Source organism: Hypanus sabinus, chromosome 11 (genome assembly GCF_030144855.1).
Source record: "Hypanus sabinus isolate sHypSab1 chromosome 11, sHypSab1.hap1, whole genome shotgun sequence".
Taxonomy (NCBI): domain Eukaryota; kingdom Metazoa; phylum Chordata; class Chondrichthyes; order Myliobatiformes; family Dasyatidae; genus Hypanus; species Hypanus sabinus.
Window position 1 is genome coordinate 46,757,595 of NC_082716.1, and position 20,556 is coordinate 46,778,150.

Here is a 20,556-nt window from a genome sequence, read left to right on the forward strand (position 1 = left end):
GGGTAAGAAAGGGAGGAGGGGCATTAAAGGAAGTTAGAGAAGTCAATGTTCATGCCATCAGGTTGGAGGCTACCCAGCCGGTATATAAGGTGTTGTTCCTCCAACCTGAGTGTGGCTTCATCTTGTCAGTAGAGGAGGCCATAAATAGACATATCAGAATGGGAATGGGATGTGGAATTAAAATGTGTGGCCACTGGGAGATCCAGCTTTCTCTGGCGGACAGAGCATTGGTGTTCAGCAAAACAGTCTCACAGTCTGCGTTGGGTCTCAACAATATACTTTGTATAAAAGGCCACACCTTTCAAGCTGTGCTTACATTTTCTCATCACTTCTGTTAAAATGAAGGAATACATTTTATTTCTTCAAATCTAAGCTAGTTTGCCCTGCGTTGATGGTACATGATGAACTAATATTTAAGTAAGTGATTTAACACATTAAATGGTGTTGGTTTGTCTGATTAAAAATAAAAGGACAATTGTCTGGAGGTGAAAATCAAATATAAACAAGGAGTGGGTCATTGTTTGATGAACATCAACAAACAGCAGAAGGCAGGACAGAATTGGAGAAACAAAAGCAGATGATTTTCTCTTCAAATCCTACAAATCTTTCACCTATTACTACAGATTCTTCCAGGGGGATAAAAACATATCTACTGAAGTGTAACACCACCAAAGTAGAAGCAGAATGCAGAAGTGTAAAGTTTAACTAGCACCCTAGCAAATTTACCAGCTGTCCTTTCTCAAAAAGGAATACTAACAATACCTAAAGTTACACTTACGGTTTTCCTTGATAGGTTTTTTAATTTGTGGGGAGTGTTATTTACTGTGTTCAACACTCTCACTCCAGTTACTCAATGTCCACATAGATACTGATACTGTATTCCAAACAAGCTTTACTAAATGGTGATTAAGTGGGGTCTTGTGCTGACTCTAATTTTTTTCCTCTTTTCTTATTGATACTGAGGCCAACCGTAACACTCCCACTCTGACTAAGAGTAAGTATCTCAGTGTGAAGCGAAAGTCAAACTGAAGGCGAGCTTGATCCATTCGACACCCTATCACATTGTGTACAACAGTTTTTCCTTTTGAAGCTTAGCTTTTGCAGCTGCTGCCAAATTGATCACTTTTCCGTTTCAATTGGTATTAAAATAGTTTTTGGGCATTTAAATTGGAATGTGTCTGCTGCTATCATCCACAATTTGTTACAGAGTGGAGCAGCCAACCTGCATGACGTATTATTTTCCACATCTGTTCACAGGTCACAGGAGTAAAAAGGAAATGCGTTTAGAGGACTTTTCAGTTAGAGAATTAAACGGGGAGGGTGGCATAAGAGGACAGCATGTTAGGGTTCCGCATAAAAGTGCCAGAAGCAGATTTGGGCTATTTTTTACAACTTGGTCAGATAATAATGCTAATTGTTAGAAACTGATGGATGAAAATTTCCTGAACTCAGAGAATAAAGCAAGGTTCTGGGGAATCACCTTGGGATGCCATTGAGATATATGCTATTGGAAGGCTATGGCATGTAATTAGCGCAACCAAGGTTTAACATCTGTCCAAAGCATAACATGGACAATTTTGCATGACATAGAAACCTTAAGAAAGGAATAAGAAAATGTAGATTGAATACTAAAATACTAATTATTAAATAATCATTCTGACAACATTGGAAATAACACCAGTGAACTCACTTCTCAGGAACTAGTTGGAATTTCTTCAGCAATACAACTGATGGATGCAATTTTCTGATCCTTTGTTTTGGAAGTTTGGTGTCAGGAACGTGAATAAAGTGGCCCGCTCAAAGTGGTCAACTGTGAGTAACTTTGGCGTCAGTGATAGCGCAAAGATGTTAATGTTACTTGGCTTATCCTGTCAATTGATTTGAAAGGTTGTCGATATCTGTACAGTGTTTTTTAGGATAGTCCACTTCTCAGAGTCATACATGTGGGGAGAGATCACTACTGTCTCACAGATCTTGAGTTTTGTGCTGGGTTTGATGTCTTGATTCTCAAAAATGGGATGACACTGAGAGCCAGGTGTGTTGAAAGCACCCAGGAGTCCAACATAAATAGCAAGAGGAATGCACCCCAATCCAAATAACTCATCCCATGCTCCTCCAACCACCATTTACCCCTCCAATGACAACATTTGCAGATCCCACATTAGATTCATCAGTCACCCCAAGATCACAGAACTTGAGTGAAAGCAAATCACACTCAATTCAGAGTAACTGCAAGATTGCAGATGATGGATATCAGGATCAGCACACATGAAATGCTGAAGGAGATCAACAGGTCAGGCAGCATCTGTGGATGAAATTGTTGGATTTGATTTCCTGTTAATGTTGGTGCCAAATCACTAACTTCATCTCCTAGCTATCAGCTCTTCCCCTTCCGACTTGTTCTACTCTTCGTTTGTTTTTCTCTCAATAAGTTCCTTCAGTTCCAGATCTATGTCCTGCATCAGTATTCTCTCCTACTTCCTTCCTATGTTTTCATGTTAATCTTGCTTTCTAACTCCTGTTTCTCAGTCCCTCACTCCACTCCACATACCTTGTATGTTCTTTTCTCTCCTTTCAATTGCCACCTGGTTCATTTTGAATTCTCTCACCCTCACTTCTCTTTCACTTTATGCTCCACTGTGGTATTTTGCCTTTTTGGTGGTTTTCACCTCACTCAATTTGTACGATACTGGAACTGTGACAGGAAAAGGTGATGTGAACGAGTGATGGGACATCCATGCCAAGTGGTGTGCTGAACCTTACAAAGCAGGAGATAATGGGAGGTACACAAAAAGTTTACAAACAACCAAATAAAAGTCGGATGGGATACTCCAAACGAAAGAGCAGGATCAAGACTCTGAAATAAAAAAAGTTCCTTTGGAATGTTCAACATCCAGGACAACTGTTGCCTCAATGACTCATGGTCCAAGGATTGCAGATAATGGTACTAATGATTAACCAGTGTCTACACACCTGCAATGATCTTTGATTAACTGTGATCTCTTCAGACTGGGGAATAAAGTTGTTGGTTGGAGGCTGGAAGTTGTTTTTGTAAATTACTTCCTTCTGTCTGACATGTTAGTTTAGTTAATTTGACACTTTCTTTTATTTGTAACCTTGTCAAGTTGGCAGCAGTTCCAATAGTAGTACCAATGTTAACAGTAGACTGTTACAATGGCTAAGAATGTAAGAAATAGGATCTGGATTAGGTTATTTGGTCCTTGAATCCTGCCCTTCCATTTTATAAAATCATGACTGATCTACTTTAACAACATTTTGCTGCAGCATCTTCAAATGCCTCAATTTCCTTAGTGTCCATTATTCCCGCAGTACTAGTCAATAATTTCCAAAACCTGAGCCTCTGTACCTCCCTCTGCAACTGGATCCTTGGATTCCTTGTAACTTATAGTAGTTTTATATCTTGCACAATACCACTGCCACATAAGAACAAATATCATAGCAAAGCCTGTGGGAGAAGGCAAGAGAATGGGCTTGAGAGGGAAAATACATCAGCCATGATTGAATGATGGAACAAACTTGATGGGTTGTATGGCATAATTCTTACAATCTTATGGCCTCAAATTTATGTCAGTGATAATAAACCTCACTCTGATTCTGGTGTCAGAAATCTTTAGATTCTGCAAACAGATTCTGAAAAATGGCAGATGGAGTTTAATACAGACAAGTGTGAGGTTTTGCACTTTGGAAGGACAAACCATGGTAGAACATACAAGGTAAATGGTAGGGCACTGAGGAGCGCAGTAGAACAGAGGGATCTGGGAATGCAGATACAAAATTCCCTAAAAGAGGCATCACAGGTAGATAGGGTAGTAAAAAGAGCTTTTGGTACACTGGCCTCTATAAATCAAAATATTGAGTATAAGAGTTTGAATGTTATGGTGAGGTTGTATAATATGTTGGTGAGTATTGTGTGCAGTTTTGGTCACCAAATTACAGGAAGGATATTAATAATGTTGAAAGAGTGCAGAGAAGGTTTACAAGGATGTTGCTGGGACTTGAGAAACTGAGTTACAGAGAAATGTTGAATAGGCTAGGACTTTATTCCCTGGAGCATAGAAGAATGAGGGGAGATTTGATAGAAGTATATAAAATTCTAATGGGTATAGATAGAGTGAATGCAAGCAGGCTTTTTCCACTGAGGCGAGGGGAGAAAAAAACCCAGAGGACATGGGTTAAGGGTGAAGGGGGAAAAGTTTAAAGGGAATATTAGTGGGGGGCTTCTTCGCACAGAGAGTGGTGGGAGTGTGGAATGAGCTGCCAGATGAAGTGGTAAATGTGGGCTCACTTTTAATATTTAAGAAAAAGTTAGACAGGTACATGGATGAGAGGTGCGTGGAGGGATATGGCCCAGGCGCAGGTCAGTGGGACTAGGCAGAAAAATGGTTTGGCGCAGCCAAGAAGGGCCAGAAGGCTTGTTTCTGTGCTGTAATGTTCTATGGTAGAGGATCACCCTCTGAATGGAAGAATTTCTCCTTATCTCGGGCTCATCTGCCCCACACCTCATTCTGAGAGTGACTCCTGGTTCTAGTCAGCTCAACCAGCGGTAACATTGTCTCTGTACCAGTCCTGTCTGAATTTTATATCATCCAACAAGATCACAATTCGTTTTTCTAAATACTTGAGTATACAATCCAGTATAGTTGACCCCTCCTCATACAGAAATTGTTTTAGATGCACGTTGTCTTTTTTGTGACATAATATCGCCTTTCGGAGGATGGAATGCTGCTGCATGGAACTGTTCATAGTTGGAATTCAGATGCAGGCAACAGAATTTGGGTGATTTAGGATTTATAAAGAATAAAAGATGGAGACTAGCTGAAGAGTCTTGTGGTGATTAAACATGGAATAGGGTGGCTACACTTTTCAGCAGCAGTTAAGTAGAGGCAGTGCAGATTTGGACTAGGTACTGTAAACTGATTCCTTTCCAGTTCGGTAACTTGGAGACTACACTATGACTCTGCGATGGAGATGGAAACAATCAGTTTCAGTAATTATATGGATCTTGGTTCGGAAGCTCATCCTGGAGAGTAGCCTGATTATGTTTCTGAGAGTGGGACTGAGGTACTCTCCAGGGAATAGAATTTGTGCTTTGTGTATATTGTGCTTTGCCAATATATTAGGTCAAGAACATTTCTGAAACAGCAACAGAAAATGCTGTGGGAAGAGAAGCAGCCAATGTTCTGGGTCAAACACGATTTGTCATAACTGATGTTTGACCTGCAACGTTAACTCTCTTTCTCCTCCCACAGGGGTCTGATCTGACAAGGGTTTCCAGTGTATTCTGTCTGAATTTTCGATTTGTAAAGAAGGGATTTCTGCTGGATGTGTGTCGATCAATTTGACGATATACGATTTGGAGACTTTGAAGGAATGAGGAAGGTGATGAGAGGGAGGGTGTCATCAGTACACATAGGAACCATCATTAGACGATGGTGGCTGAGTGCAAATTAAAAAAAAAAGAGGAAGATGAATTTTAGTGGATATTTAAGATAACCTTCCAGCCAGAGGAAGAGAAACTGCTGCTGGTGATTCTTTACCAACAACTGAATGACCAACAGTGGAACCAGACTCTCCCAGCAGGATAACAGTGGTTATTATGGTCAAACAAAGTCTGTTAACTGGACAAGAGGTAAAATACCACTGCTAAATATGGAAACAACACATATTTCATAATAACAACATATTAGAACTACTAAAGAAATCACCTGATTTTTCAGAAATATTGCATTTGTTTCATTTGGCTGTCTTTTTTTCTGGATGCATTTATAATTTTTTTCTGAGTGTCTCACCATTAATAGGGTTGTACTTTTATTTTACATTTTTGGATGAGATGAATTAGTGATAGTGTAGTTTACACTCACCTGATTGGCTGATGGTTATTAAAACTGTTTTAGTGATGTGAATAAATCTCTTTTCTTATTACATAACTCATGTTGTTGAGGATATTTGTAGATGTAGAGCCAAGGCCAAGGCCAAGATGTAGGCGAGGGCCAAGTTGGTTCTGCTCCATGATGTTTTACTCCACTCTCCTCAGCACTGAGCTGTGTCATGCCCTGGCTTCTGTGAGCTTAGTGTCTGCAAACTCCACGGTGATTTGCCTCTGTGTGAGGGACTGAGACTATGGGCCACTCTGGCTGCTCCCAGCTTCGGGTTTATAGACTCAATTTCATTCTGAGTGCTTATAATGTTTGCAGATTTGCTTTGATTTGTTTTTTCTCTCTCTGTGCATTGGGTGTTGGTCTTTCGTTAACTTGAGTTCTTTTGTATTTCTTGTTTTGTGGCTGCCTGTTCAGCAGAAAAATCTCAAAGTTGTATAATTTATACACACTTTGATAATAAAATGTTCTTTGAACATTGATCACAATTAACCAGTTCTGGCAATTGGGCCACACTGTCAGCCTTGAGAAATAAGCTTTCTATTCCAAGTTCCATCATGAGAAGAGATTTCTATTAAGACAGATGATCTCATAATCTCTTTGGAACATCCCCAACAACTTGTGGCATTCCTGACCTGGGAACAGTCAATACAGGAAAGGACATTCTGTCAGCACTCTGTCTATCTTGGATCTCCATGAGGGAGCATATGGAGACCTAGAGAAGATAATGGAACAACACCAGAAATGACCTACCTGCCAAACATCACCCACATCTCCTGCCTCCTGCCCCACAGGGGTGTGGCGGGGGTGGGGTAGAGTCTGTGGATCCCACATAGAACTCTGCAATCCCTAAGAAATCCCAAAACTGAAATGAGAGCAACTTTGGCCCCAAGTGGACACTAAAAAAGAAGAAAACAACTTCAAGGCAAAAACTCAAATACATCTATTCAGAGAATGATGCAGTGAAGTACAATTTTAAGAACCATAGAGATTGAAGGGTAATTACAAAATACAGATTGTTAAGACAAAAAGGATATTTCCTTTATAGGTCTTGAAAACGGGGATATGGATGTGAGAAGTTCTGTAAGTTTAATTTAGCTAAGTGCGAGTTTTTGCATTTTGGTAGGGCATTCACAGTAAATGGTAGGACCTAGGGAACATTGTAGGATAGAAGGAATTTGGAATTCAGGTATATGGTTCCCTGAAAGTTGAGTCACAGGTAAACTGGGGTAGTCAAGAATGTTTCAGCACACTAGCAATAATCAGGGCACAGAACACAGATGTTCAGAGGTTATGTTACGATTGAACAATATGCTGGTGAAGCCACATTTGGAGTATTGTGTTCAGTTTTAGTCACACTGCTATAGACCATGAGACCATAAGACATACAAAGCCTATAAAAAATATTCAAGCCCCTTGGGGGTTTTCATGTTTCATTGTTTTACAACATTGAATCACACTGGATTTAGTTTGGCTCTTTTGACACTGATCAACAGAGAAGGACGCTTTCATGTCAAAGTGAAAACAGATTTCTACAAATCTCTATAAATCTCCACAAATCTCTATAAATTAATTACAAATATAAAACACAAAATAATGGATTGCATAAATATGACACACCAAATCATCACTGGTGCAGCCAATTGGTTTTAGAAGTCACACAGTTAGTTAAATGGAGATCACCTGTAGCAGTCAAAGTGTTCAATTGATGGTAGTAAAAATACTCCTGAGTCAGTATACTGGCAAAATCTACACTCTGAAGACAAAAGGACCCTCCAATCAACTCCACAAAAAGGTTATTGAAAAGCACAAGTCAGGAGATGGATACAAGAAAATTTTTAAGTCACTGAATATCCTTTGGAGAACAGTTAAATCAATCATTGAGAAATGGAAAAGAATTATGGCTCAGCTGTAGATCTGCCTAGAGCAGGCTGTCCTCAAAAACTAAGTGACTGTGCAAGAAGGGGACTAGTAAAGGAGGCTAGCAAGAGACTTATGACAAATCTGGAGGAGTTATAAACTTCAGTGGCTGAGGTGGGAGAGACTGTGCATACAACTGTTGCCCGGGTGCTTCATCAGTCACAGCTATGGGAGAGTGGCAAAGAGAAAGCCACCGTTGAAACAAAACTCACATGAAATCTCAGCTAGAGTTTGCCAGAAGGTATGCGGGAAATTCTGAAGTCAGCTAGAAGAAGGTTCTATGGTCAGATGAAACCAAAGTTGTGCTTTTTGGCCATCAGACTAAATGCTAGGTTTGGTGTAAGCCTAGCATAAACCTCCAAGCACAAAGCCAAAGCTATAAAGGAATGGCTCAAAAACAACAAAGTTAATGTCCTGGAATGGCCAAGTTCGAGACTAGACCTCAGTCGAATTGAGAATTTGAGGCGGGCTTGAAAAGGGCAGTTAACTCATGTTCCCCATGTAATCTGATAGAGCTCAAGTAATCTGGTAAAGAAGAAAGATGAAAAATTGTAGTGTCAAGTGCAAAGCTGATAGAGACCTATGCACAAAGACTCAAGTTTGTAATTGCTGCCAAAGGTGTGTTTACTAAATACCGACTTGAAGGGGTGAGTAATAATGCAATTAATTATGTTGTGTTTAATAATTGTAAAAAATTTAGACCAATTTGTATTTGTATAAAATTAAATTTGTTTTGGCTTTCACATGAAAGGGTCAGTGACAAAAAAGCCAAATTAAGTCCGTTGTGATTCAATGTTGTAAAACAATAAAACAGGAAAAAGTCCAAGGAGGGTGAATACTTTTCTATAGGACTTTGGAATTCAAGTATGTGATTCTCTGAAAATTGAGTCACAGGTAGATTGGGTGGTCAAGAAGGTTTTGTCACACTAGTATTAATCAGTTAGGACAATGAGTACAGAAGTTTAGAGGTTATGTTGCAATTGTACAAGACATTGATGAAGCCACATTTCAGGTATTGTGTTCAGTTTTAGTCACCCAGCTATAAACCACACAACAAAGGAGCAGAATCAGGCCATTTGGCCCATCAAGACTGCTCCACCATTCTATTATGACTGATTTATTATCCATTTCCACATTGTTCTCCTGCCTTTTCCCTGTAACCTGTGATGCCCTTGCTAATCAAGAACCTATCAACTTTCACTTTAAATAGACCCAATGACTTGGCCTCCACAGCCATCTGTGCCAATGAATTCCACATAATTCACCACCCTCTGGTAAAGAAATTCCTCCTGGTCTCTGTTCTTTTAGTCTGAGGGTGTGCTCTCTGGTCCTAGGCATCACCACTACTGGAAACGTCCTCTGCACATCCACTAGAACAGTGGTTCGAAAACATTTTTGGGTTACTGCCCCCTTGGCTCCCAGACCTCGTCCCCAGTATCCTCTCCATTTCCGGCTGTTACATAAAAACTATAAAGAATTTTGATTGAATTCAAAGTAGTGACTAATAACTGCAAAAAATATTCAAATCTATTTAAAGCTACAAAAACATTATAGTAAAAACAATTTCATCAACAATTTTTAGAGTGTACATTAGCAGCCCAGCTATTCACTACTTCATTGCTTTTGCACATTTCAATGAGATGGACGGGCTTGGTGCAGTGATATCAGCATCTCAACATCAGGCTGAATGTCACTCAGAAGTAGTCTCAGATCCCCATACCCAGTAATTTGCAGTTTGTTTCACTGCTTTGAAAGAAATTGGGCAATTACACTGAAACTGTGCTCCACCAAATATGCTGTTAGAAAGGAAATAAAGAACACCTTGATCTTTTTTCCAAAAGTACCGAATATATGCTTCAGCTCAGACTTTTTGTAGTGGGATCAGCCCTTCCCCTATCCTTCCAATTAATTCCTCATTACAAGAATTCAGGAATGGACTTATTACCTAATCTGGAATTTGGATTGAGAGAAGATCCTGAAATCTCTCTGACATGTCTTTATGCAGTTTACCCTGGTGGGCACAGTACTTAAAGATCATCATCTAGTATTCTTTCTCTCTTCCAACTTAGAGAGGCTCGTAAATCGGAAAAGTTCTTGACAGTTAGCAGTACTTAATGATTTGTTCAGCTGATCACGTGGGTTTTTTAATGGCATGATGTTGTCTGTGAATTAGACAATTAGACAATGTTAGGTACAGATTTTTTCAAGAAAGTAATAACCCCACCGTGGCATTCTGTTATTGATGCTGCCCCATCTGTTGCACAAGCAGGAATATTGAGGAGCGGAGTGCCATTAGCTTTGGAAAACTTGCTCAGCAACCTAAAATATTGTTTCCAGACCCCCTACAAATAACAACACTTGAACCATGCTTTCATCTTTTACGAAGCAAACATAATCAAGCAAAGATTTGTTTCCTGACAAAGTTAACTCCTCCAACTGCAGGGCAAATTTTGTTGTCCTAATTATGTTGCAATATGCTGCAGTTGATTGCTTGCTGCTGGTATAAATCCATATTTCAGATACTCCACCTCTTTTTGTGTGTGGTTTGCTTCTGCCATTTTCATTATGGATTAACACCCATGGTCATTCGCCTCAAACGCTGCAATCAATAGTGGACAGTTATCATATCTCAGGCAAAACCTGACGCTTTGCCTGAAGGAACATCAAGTGGGACAGCAATATCTCGGTTGGACCATGGGCTTGAGAAATGCAGTCAAAACCATTGTAAAGGGCAGATTCTGAACATTTACCCCATTGAATGCCATATCTTAATTCACAGGAACTGTGTTTAAATTAGAGTATGGGAAGTGAATGGCAATTGGTGTGTGAACTGGGCCCAGAAATAATGGTTTCTTCAGTCCAGATTTCTCATAATATGCCAAATACAAAAATGTCACATTACTCTTCAACAACTATATCATGCTTTGAGCAAAGCTGAAGACAACAGTGAATCGTCAAGAGATGCAATAATTACATGATCATTGCACTCAATTATGAAGCACTGAGGATCATATACTTATAATTAATTTCTTAAATTAAACCTGTAATCCCTCAGCTGCCCCCACTGCTACTAGGTGTCCCCTACTGCCCTTTTTTCTACAGTGCCCCCATAGAAATTCCCACTGCCCCTGGTGGGTGGGGGGGGGGGGAGGGTGATATCACCCACTTTGGGAACCACTGATCTCGGCCTTTCAGTAATCAATAGGCTTCAATGAGATCTCCCCTCATATTTCCAAACTCCATAGAAAACATGCCAAGAGCATTCAAGCACTCCTCATACATTAACCCTTTAGTTCCTGGGATCATTCTTGTGAACATTCTCTCAGATAGGAAACATGTTATTAGTCTGGAAAGAGCACAGAAAATACCAGCAAGACTTTTGCCAGGGCTTGAGGGATTGAGTTAGATGGAGAGATTCGGCAGGATAGGATAATTTCCCTGGAGCACAGAAGAGTGAGCCATGATCTTACAGAGGTGCCTGAAATCATAAGCAGCATAGATAAGGGTGAGTGTAGTCCATCTATTTAGAAAGGTCGGAGAATCTCACAGCATAGGTTTAAGGTGAAAGGGGCAAGGTTTAATAGAGGGAATTTTTTTCACAGAAAGTGATAAATATATGGAATGAGCTGCCAGACAGGTACAAAATCAACTTTTAAAAGCCAGTTGGCAGGTACATGAATAGGAAGGGGTTAGAAGGATGTGATACAAATTAACCTGTCTGGACATGGTCCAGTTGGGCCAATGGCCATGCATGCTGTATGGTTCTGTGACTGAGTACAGGAGCAACATTTTTGCCTGGGAGGCTGCAACAACATTGACGAAAGAAAGAGCATGTCAATATTTTAAGAATAGATTAGATACAGGATTGAAGGAAAGGTGATAATAGGATGTCCAATCAGGATGGATTAAAGATTATATTCTCTTCTGGCAAGGAGAGTATACAGCAATAAGGAGAATTGGTCTCAATGTTTCTTTCAATTGTTCAAGTTTAATAGTTATAGAAATTACTGAATTAAATTGCCCGTGTAAGCTACTTCAGCAGTTTTGGGAAAGGTCCCTGCAGTTTACTTTCCTGCTACAGCCTTTTACCCCAAAATATCATTTATTCATACGGTTGACCATAGAGCGGGTAATTTTTATTTCAGTTCAATTGCTATCCCTTCCTCCTCCGACTTATTTGGACAAAGAAAAGCTCTCAGTAGAAATCGGGTCGCACTATTTTTTTGTATTTAAGAAAAATTCGAGCTCAGCACACGGGGCGGTGAGACAGGCGCTCCCAGGTTTGGTTGTTGTCACCTCGACCGGCTCCGGGCTTTTGATCTTTCGCGTGTGCGGCGCCACCTTCGGGCTGCACCAGGAAGGACGGCTGGAAAAGGGGGAAAAAAAGTTTCCTTTCGCCCTCCGGTGCAGTTAAAAGTTGCGAGAGTTCGCCACTGAAGTGACATACTGACATGCCGAGCAGTACCCGCCTTTCCCGGCTTGTGCAAATAAGAGTCAGCAAGCTTAGTAACTGAGCTCAGCATCTGCCTCATGTGCGATCGCGGGGAGGGCCAAGGGGGGAGATGCTTTTAAAAAACCTTCACTCTCCCATCACGATCACCTCACTCAATAAAAGAAAACTTTCTGGGGGACGATCGGCCGTGCTCCTGGGGCAGCATGGCGGCTTGTGGCGTTCAGCTTGTATACAGTGATCGCAACATCCAAGATCAAGGGGCTTTATGATCCTGCGATCTCACTCGCCGCATTTTCAGCAGCCTTTTACTCGCGCCGCACTAATATATAAATATCTAGCAACAAGTTCGATGGAAGGCACGATGCAGGCTAACGCCGGGCTGCTGTGGGTTGTTGTGAGTATAGTTGTGCAAAGTGTTAGCTCCAAGGAGAATAATCTCCGAGACACGGGACACTGTGAACTTCCCAAGTCGGTGAGTAACTTTGTTTTGTCGCTTAATGTCACTTCTGCAACTTTTGCTCTGTGAGTGTCCGCTTCGCAGTCGTGCTTGCGGGATCAGCTCCCCAGGCTGCGGAGAACTTCTGACTGAAGTTCTGCTAAATGCCGAGACTCAGCAGCCGGGAGCAGTTCGATTCGGTTTAAAGAAACGCCAATCGATTTTGACTTTACTGGTCGGATTTCATTCACTGTGCGGGATCTTACCTTTCCGGGCGAGTGCTTTAATGTCTGCTCCCCGCTTTAGAGGGGCAAAGCGCCTCCACCGTCCGCGGCTATCAGGAGATGAAAGATCTCTTATTTTAAACAAACCATCCCTGTATTTATAAGTCTGTTTTTCGCTGCATTAGTGAATATGTGTATCGACAGAATATTTTCATTGTTTTTAACCAGCAAAGGGAAATGAATTCGTTCCTCTGGACGGTCAGACGGGAGCCCCCCGCTTATTTATTTGGGACCATTCACGTGCCCTACACCAGGGTTTGGGATTTCGTGGCTGACAACTGCAAACGGGCCTTCCAGCACAGCAACAGCGTGTACTTCGAGCTGGACCTCACCGACCCCTACACCATCTCGGCCCTCACTAGCTGTCAGATGTTGCCTCACGGCGAGAACCTTCAGGACGTCCTGCCCCAGGATCTGTACAGGAGGCTCAAGCGCCACCTGGAATACGTGAAGGTGATGATGCCTCTGTGGATGACCCCGGACCAGAGGGGCAAGGGCTTATATGCGGATTACCTGTTCAACGCCATCGCCGGCAACTGGGAGAGGAAGCGGCCGGTGTGGGTGATGCTGATGGTGAACTCGCTGACCGAGGCGGATATCAGGTCCAGAGGGGTACCGGTGCTAGACCTCTACCTGGCCCAGGAGGCCGAAAGGATGAAGAAGAGGACGGGGGCGGTGGAGCGGGTGGAGGAGCAGTGCCATCCGCTCAATGGTCTCAATTTCTCCCAGGTAAGAGCGGAGGAGCGGTCTGCAACAGACACGCGTTAGGATGCGAGTGCAGCCCGCAGGCAGCAGGTGAATGCGGCGTTCGCATCTGGACGTGCTGTCACCGGCGCTCGCCATCTGTGGTGTGGGTCAGGGTTGTCCCTCTGAAGAGATGATGTGCCCTCTCCTCGGCTGTGTCTGATGGGCGGGTGCCTCTTGCCCCATCTCTCTCCCACTCGGCTGCCTGAGCAAGTTGCACGTTCCCATTTTCAAAACAATCCCATCACTTCACGTCGATTCATTGTTTTCTGGAGCATCTGCTCGTTGGAGAGGAAACTGCCTCCTTCCCAGCGGCATAGATTTATTTTATAAATCAGATGCGTCCCCCTAAATTCGATAGAAATTCGATGAAATTGTAACTTCAATTTTCTGAGTCGATCGAGAAGCAGAAAAAAATCCAATTAAACTGCCGTGCCTTGAATTTCGGGACCTTGAACTAAATTATGTGAATGGACACCGGAGTAAAATTTTTTCAAGGCTCTATAAAATGACTTCTGGGTTCCGGTGTGAAGATTAATGATCTAATCTGAAGGAAGGGTTTCAGATCAGCAAACACTTCCTTTCAACACCTTATAATTACTTTGCAGTGGTTGTAACTTTTTTTGTGTTTCAAAATTGTTGTGGGGTGCGTCATCAGTCTTGCCGCCCAAATTGAGGGGTGACGGCTCAAGTATCTCTCCGGGTAGATGGGTACTGAACTCTCCTTTTACAGTCAGACGCAGCGCTGAGGTGGCTTTGCTTTGTAGGAGGCTCCGTTGTTTGCATCAGAGCATGAACCGAGACTTCATCTGATGTCTCGGCTGAATGCGAAAGATACTCATGGCACCGTTGGGGAGGTGTTGTTAGTTAATTTGTCTCTATCAATCAGCATAACAAACATAGGTTAAGGTGGCCATAATCACGTCTTGTTTGTAGTGTTGTGCCATGCAAAAATCTCCTAAAAATTTAACTGTGATTGCACTTCAAAAGCACTTCACGGATAGTCAAGCACCCTGGGACGACGGGGCTGTGAAATGGAACATGGAAATGCAAGTCTTTCTTTTATCCCCCAGTGAGTAAAGACCAAACATTCCTGAGACTGCAATCCACAAACTGCGTGTCTGAGATTTGCTGGTAGATTGATGGGGGGAGCCAAAGGTTTTTTTTTGCTATTTTAGTTGTTTTTGGATTTGTTGTAAAAGCTTTAACATGGCATGTTTCAAATTACTGAGTGGCAATAGAGCTGAGGAAATGTGCAAATTAACGCCAAGCTGTACCAGGTTATGGTGTTACTGTCAGGCATTGGGAAAGGATAAGATTCAGCTCAACCATGACTACCATAAATCATCTATAAGTAAATTGGGATTCTGTATTTCTGGTCAATCTTGTCAAGATCTCTCACCAAAACGTGGGCTGTCCATTTTGCTCCAGCCTGCTAAATTCCTCCAACACTTTTTCTGTTGCTCAGATTCCAACATACCTCATCTCTTGTGTCTTCAGGATCCTGCCCCATCAGTCCACTCCCATCTCCTTAGCGAAGTGAGAATCAATGTCAATGACACAAGATGAACTTTGTGTCTTGAAACGGTACAGAACCAGACTTAAAACTAGTGTAAGTTACAAAAAATAAATTCATAGTGCAAAAGAGGAATAACACGATTTTGTTCATCGACTGTTCAGAAATCAGATGGCAAAGGGGAAATTGTTCTAAAATGTAGAGTGTGGGTTTTCTGGTTTCTCCACCCCTGTGGTAGTACAGTATTGAGAAGTGGGTATTTGCTGGATGGGGAAGGTCCTTCTCTTGAGTATGTCCCTGATGGTGGGGACACAGCTGGCTGAGTCTACAAACCTCTGCAATCTCCAAACCAATGGAATGCTCTCCACTGAACATCTGTAAGAATTTGCAAGAGACTGTGGTGACCAAAGACCAAATCTGTGGAGCAAATGTGTGTGAAATGAAGGGGGGCAATCACTTTTGTGGTTTACATTGGAATGGAAGAGAGTCCTGAAGTAAATTGCTTTATTGGACAAAAAAAAACATATTCTTTACTTGCTGCTGTGAAATGTAGATCAAATGTTACATCTATTGAAGGATAATACTTAAATCAGTAATTTATTTTTTCTCTTTCGTGATACTGCACTGGCCCTTATGGCCCTTTGAGCCCCGCTTCCCCAGCAATCAGCATCAACCACAATTAACCCTAACCTAACCACAGGACAAGTTAGCTGACCAATAACTTACAAGATACCTCTTTGGATTGTGGGAGGAAACCGGAGCACACAGGGAAAACTCACTCATTCCATAGGGACTCCTAACAGACAGCACCAGAATTGAACTCCAAATTCCAATGCCCTGAGCTGTGATCATTCTCACTAACTGCAATGTTACCATCAGTTATTAATATTTAATGAAACCTACATTTTCTTTTGCTTTTAAATAATCCAAATATTTTACTAATGCTAGCCAATTTTATTTGATTTGTCTGTAAATTTGAACTAATATCAGTGCCAGATTTTTTTGTTGTTTATAATTGGTTGCATGATTCAAATAGCAATAATTCAGTTTTTTGTAAAAGAAAGATAGTGACTAATTTAAATGGAATAGATGGCAAATACATCTCCTGTTGTTGAATTAAACAATTCTGTTTGATTAGATCTTCTCATCAAATCCTGGATCTGAATATATAAAAATGAATACTGTCTTGGAGGAAGTGGCTATATTTATTTCTCAGAATTGAGGTGTTTATCAAATGTACATTATAGCTGTTGGCAGATATAATGTAAACTGGATGAAATAATTGTTAACGGTCTCAATTTATAAACTGAACATAGAGATTTCACAAAACATTATCTAGTATTTGAGTTTATACAATTTGCTTTCTGTGAGAAGGAACTTGTTTTTAATATGGAGATACAGCATATGGAAATGCTGTTCAGTGGAGAATAAACAAGGATTTAGTGTTGTTCCCTTTTTCATGTAAATCTGTGAGATTTCTTAAACTCCATTTTAATGAACTGTCTTTGTGCAGAGTCCCCATTGGTATTTTTTTCAGATTTAATTGTGTCTTGTAAACCTGGTGCCAGTCTCGCATAGATTTCGTTGGGGTTCTCTTGGTGTTGTTGCTTTCTCTGTTTACATTGTCCTTAACTGATAATGTCAACTCCACTTTCCTACTTGTTTGCTCTCTTTCTGCACCTCTGTGAATGGCAGGAAGCCTTGGAAGTCCTGCATGTGGAATGATGTGACTGTCTTAACAATTGGAGTAAGATAAAGGAGGCACATTGATATAATGATGTACTAATAGTTGCTTAATGAGGCCATGTGGGGCATCAACAGTAAATAGCCGGAGGTTATCAGGAAGTAAATCTTAAGGGTTTGCAGGTAGTCAGAGAAGTTCGCTCTTTTTAGAGAGCAGCAATGCAGACATAGCTGCCAACATCTGCTGTGCTTCAGATCTAGGAATGTGTATCAATGGAAAAGATACTGTATATGAAGTACATCAGAACACGTATAGAAATATTTTGAAGGAGCTGGTTTTCCTGAAGAGGTGGTATTTCAGCAATGTACAAATTTATAAATATACAGAAAGAATTTTGAAACATCTATTTCCAGACAGCAACTTGCAGTTAAAGCTCAAAGTGAACTTTATTATCAGAGTACACACTATACGTGTCACCACATATGCCCCTAAGATTCTTTTTCTGTGGGCATACTTCACAAATCTATAGAACAGTAACTGTAAGCTATAAACAAACTGTGCAAATGCAGATATAAATAAATAGCAATAAATAACAAGTGTGAAATAACAATATAACAGAGTCCTTAAATGAGTGTAGTTATCCCTTTTGTTCAAGAGCCTGATGGTTGAGGGGTAGTAACTGTTCTTGAACCTGGGGATGCAAGTCCTGAGGTTCCTGTACCTTCTTCCTGATGGCAGCAGCGAGGAAAGAGCATGGCCTGGGTGGTGAGGGTCTTTGATGATTGATGCTGCTTTTCTGTGGCAATGTTTCATGTAGGTGTGCTCAATGGTTGAGAGAGTTTTATCCATGAGGTACTGGGCCGAATCCATTACCTTTTGTAGGATTTTCCACTCAAGACATTGGTGTCCCATTACCAGGCCGTAATGCAGCCAGTCAGCACACTTTCCACCACACATCTGTAGAAGTTTGCCAAGGTTTATGATGAGATGCCAAACCTCCACAGACTCCTGAGGAAGTAGGGATGCTGTTGTGCTTTCTTCACAATATGATGGGTCCAGGACAGGTCCTCTGTAATAATGAAACCCATGTAGCGGTGTGCTACATGCAGCGCTAAAATTACGACACGGAGTCGGTAACTGCAGTCAGTCGAAGGAAAAAATTTTATTCGAAATACTCAGCCTCACTTTAAAGCCTCCCTCAACCTGCCCCCCGTGGCGCAGAGGCTCCACAGCTCTGTGCTCGCAAACCCCCGTAGGCTATCTCCCTTAGCCGGAAAGCTGGCTAATTGTGAGCCGGTTCGGATGTGCCAGGAAATGGGTTGCCACATAACCCCCCCCCCACCCCCAGAACCGGCGATACACCCCCCAATGTCCACAGTCTGGGCCGGAACCTGCTTGGGAGTTCGGCCTCTGCGCCGAGGTGCCGGAAACTCGACCAGTTGCGCCAGGTCCACATGGGCCGGTTTGAGTCGGTCCACCGTGAAAACCTCCTCTTTCCCCCCAACGTCCAGCACGAACGTGGACCCGTTGTTCCGGAGCACCATAAACGGCCCCTCGTATGGCCGCTGCAGCGGTGGCCGATGCCCGCCCCTTCGTACAAACACAAACTTACAGTTCTGCAGGTCTTTGGGTACGCAGGTCGGGTTCCGCCCGTGCTGTGAAGTGGGTATGGGGGCCAGGTTACCGAGCTTCTTGCATAGTCTGCCCAGGACTGCTGAGGGATCTTCCTCTGGCCCTCGTGGGGCTGGTAGGAACTCCCCGGGGATGACCAGGGGCACGGCGTATACCAACTCGGCCGACGAGGCGTGCAGGTCGTCCTTGGGTGCTGTGCGGATGCCGAGTAGGACCCAGGGAAGTTCGTCCGCCCAGTTGGCTCCTCGCAGGCGGGCCATGAGGGCCGACTTCAGGTGACGGTGGAAACGCTCCACTAGCCCGTTTGACTGTGGGTGGTAGGGAGTTGTGTGGTGCAGCTGAGTCCCCAAAAGGCTGGCCATAGCTGAACACAGGCTGGAAGTGAACTGGGCGCCTCTGTCGGAGGTAATATGGGCCGGTACACCAAAGCGAGATATCCAGGTGGTGATCAGGGCTCAGGCGCAAGATTCGGAGATGGTGTCGGTGAGTGAGACCGCCTCTGGCCATCTTGTGAACCAGTCCACGATAGTCAGGAGGTGCCGTGCGACACTGGCAGGGGGCCCACGATATCCACATGAATGTGGTCGAAACGCCGGTGGGCGGGATGGAACTGCTGCGGTGGGGCTTTGGTGTGCCGCTGCACCTTGGCCGCCTGGCAGTGCATACACGTTTTGGCCCATTCACTGACCTGTTTGCGGAGTCCGTGCCAAATGAACCTGCTGGAGACCATCCGGACGGTTGTCTGGATGGAGGGATGCGCCAAGTTATGAATGGAGTCGAAAACACGGCGCCGCTAGGCTGTCGGGATGACGGGACGGGGCTGGCCGGTGGCGACGTCACAGAGTAGGGTCCTCTCACCCGGGCCTACGGGGAGGTCCTGGAGCTGCAAACCGGAGACTGCGGTTCTGTAACTCAGAATCTCCTCATCCGCCTGCTGCGCCTCTGCCAGTGCCTCAAAGTCTACCTCTTGGGAAAGGGCATAAACGGTAGGGCGAGAGAACGCATCCGCCATGACATTGTCCTTACCCAAGACGTGCCGGACATCCGTCGTGTATTCAAAGATGTAGGACAGGTGGCGTTGCTGGCGGGACGACCAGGGGTCGGACGCTTTCGTAAACGCAAAGGTAAGCGGTTTGTGGTCCGTGAACGCGGTGAAGGGCCGACCTTCTAGGAAGTACCTGAAATGCCGGATTGCCAGGTAGAGCGCCAACAGTTCCCGGTCGAAAGCACTGTACTTGAGCTCAGGTGGCCGCAGGTGTTTGCTGAAAAACGCCAGGGGTTGCCAGCGACCTGCGATGAGTTGCTCCAGCACCCCACTGACTGCCGTGTTAGATGCGTCCACTGTGAGGGCGGTAGGGGCGTCCATTCTGGGATGTACTAGCATTGCGGCGTTCGCCAAAGCTTCCTTCGTTTGAACGAAAGCGGCAGCGGACTCCTCGTCCCAGGTATTGTCCTTGCTCGGACCCGACATCAGTGTGAACAGGGGGCGCATGATCCGGGCAGCTGAAGGGAGGAAGCAGTGGTAGAAATTGACCATACCTATGAATTCCTGAAGATCTTTGATCGTGGTGGGTCGGGGGAAATGGCAGACCGCATCTACCTTAGCGGGCAGAGGGGTTGCCCCGTCTTTAGTAATCCTGTGGCCCAGGAAGTCAATGGTATCGAGTCCGAACTGGCATTTGGCGGGGTTGATTGTAAGACCGTACTCACTCAGTCGGGCGCAGAGTTGACGGAGGTGGGACAGATGCTCCTGACGACTGCTGCTGGCTATGAGGATGTCGTCCAAATAGATGAATGCGAAGTCCAGGCCCCGTCCCACCGCGTCCATTAACCGCTGGAATGTCTGTGCGGCATTCTTCAGGCCAAACAGCATGCGGAGGAAAAGGCCAAACGGTGTGATGAGAGCCGTTTTGGGGACGTCGTCAGGATGCATCGGGATTTGATGGTACCCTTGGATGAGGTCTACCTTGGAGAAGATCCGTGCGCCGTG

The 20,556-nt window shown here is 43.5% G+C and overlaps 1 protein-coding gene across 4 annotated transcripts in view; it reads left to right on the forward strand.

Annotated features, from left to right (window-relative positions):
- The first annotated feature begins 11,804 nt into the window (after positions 1-11,804).
- The window catches only part of LOC132401920 (metalloprotease TIKI2-like), a 423,581-nt gene continuing 414,829 nt past the window's right edge, over positions 11,805-20,556 (forward strand). For all 4 annotated transcript variants that reach the window (XR_009514745.1, XR_009514746.1, XR_009514747.1 and 1 more), the window contains exons 1-2: positions 11,805-12,742; positions 13,159-13,719. Coding sequence is in view for 1 of the 4 variants with exons in the window: in XM_059984269.1 (XP_059840252.1) it covers positions 12,536-12,742; positions 13,159-13,719 (768 nt within the window). In the remaining 3 variants the exon portion in view is untranslated. The remainder of the gene's footprint in view (positions 12,743-13,158; positions 13,720-20,556) is intronic.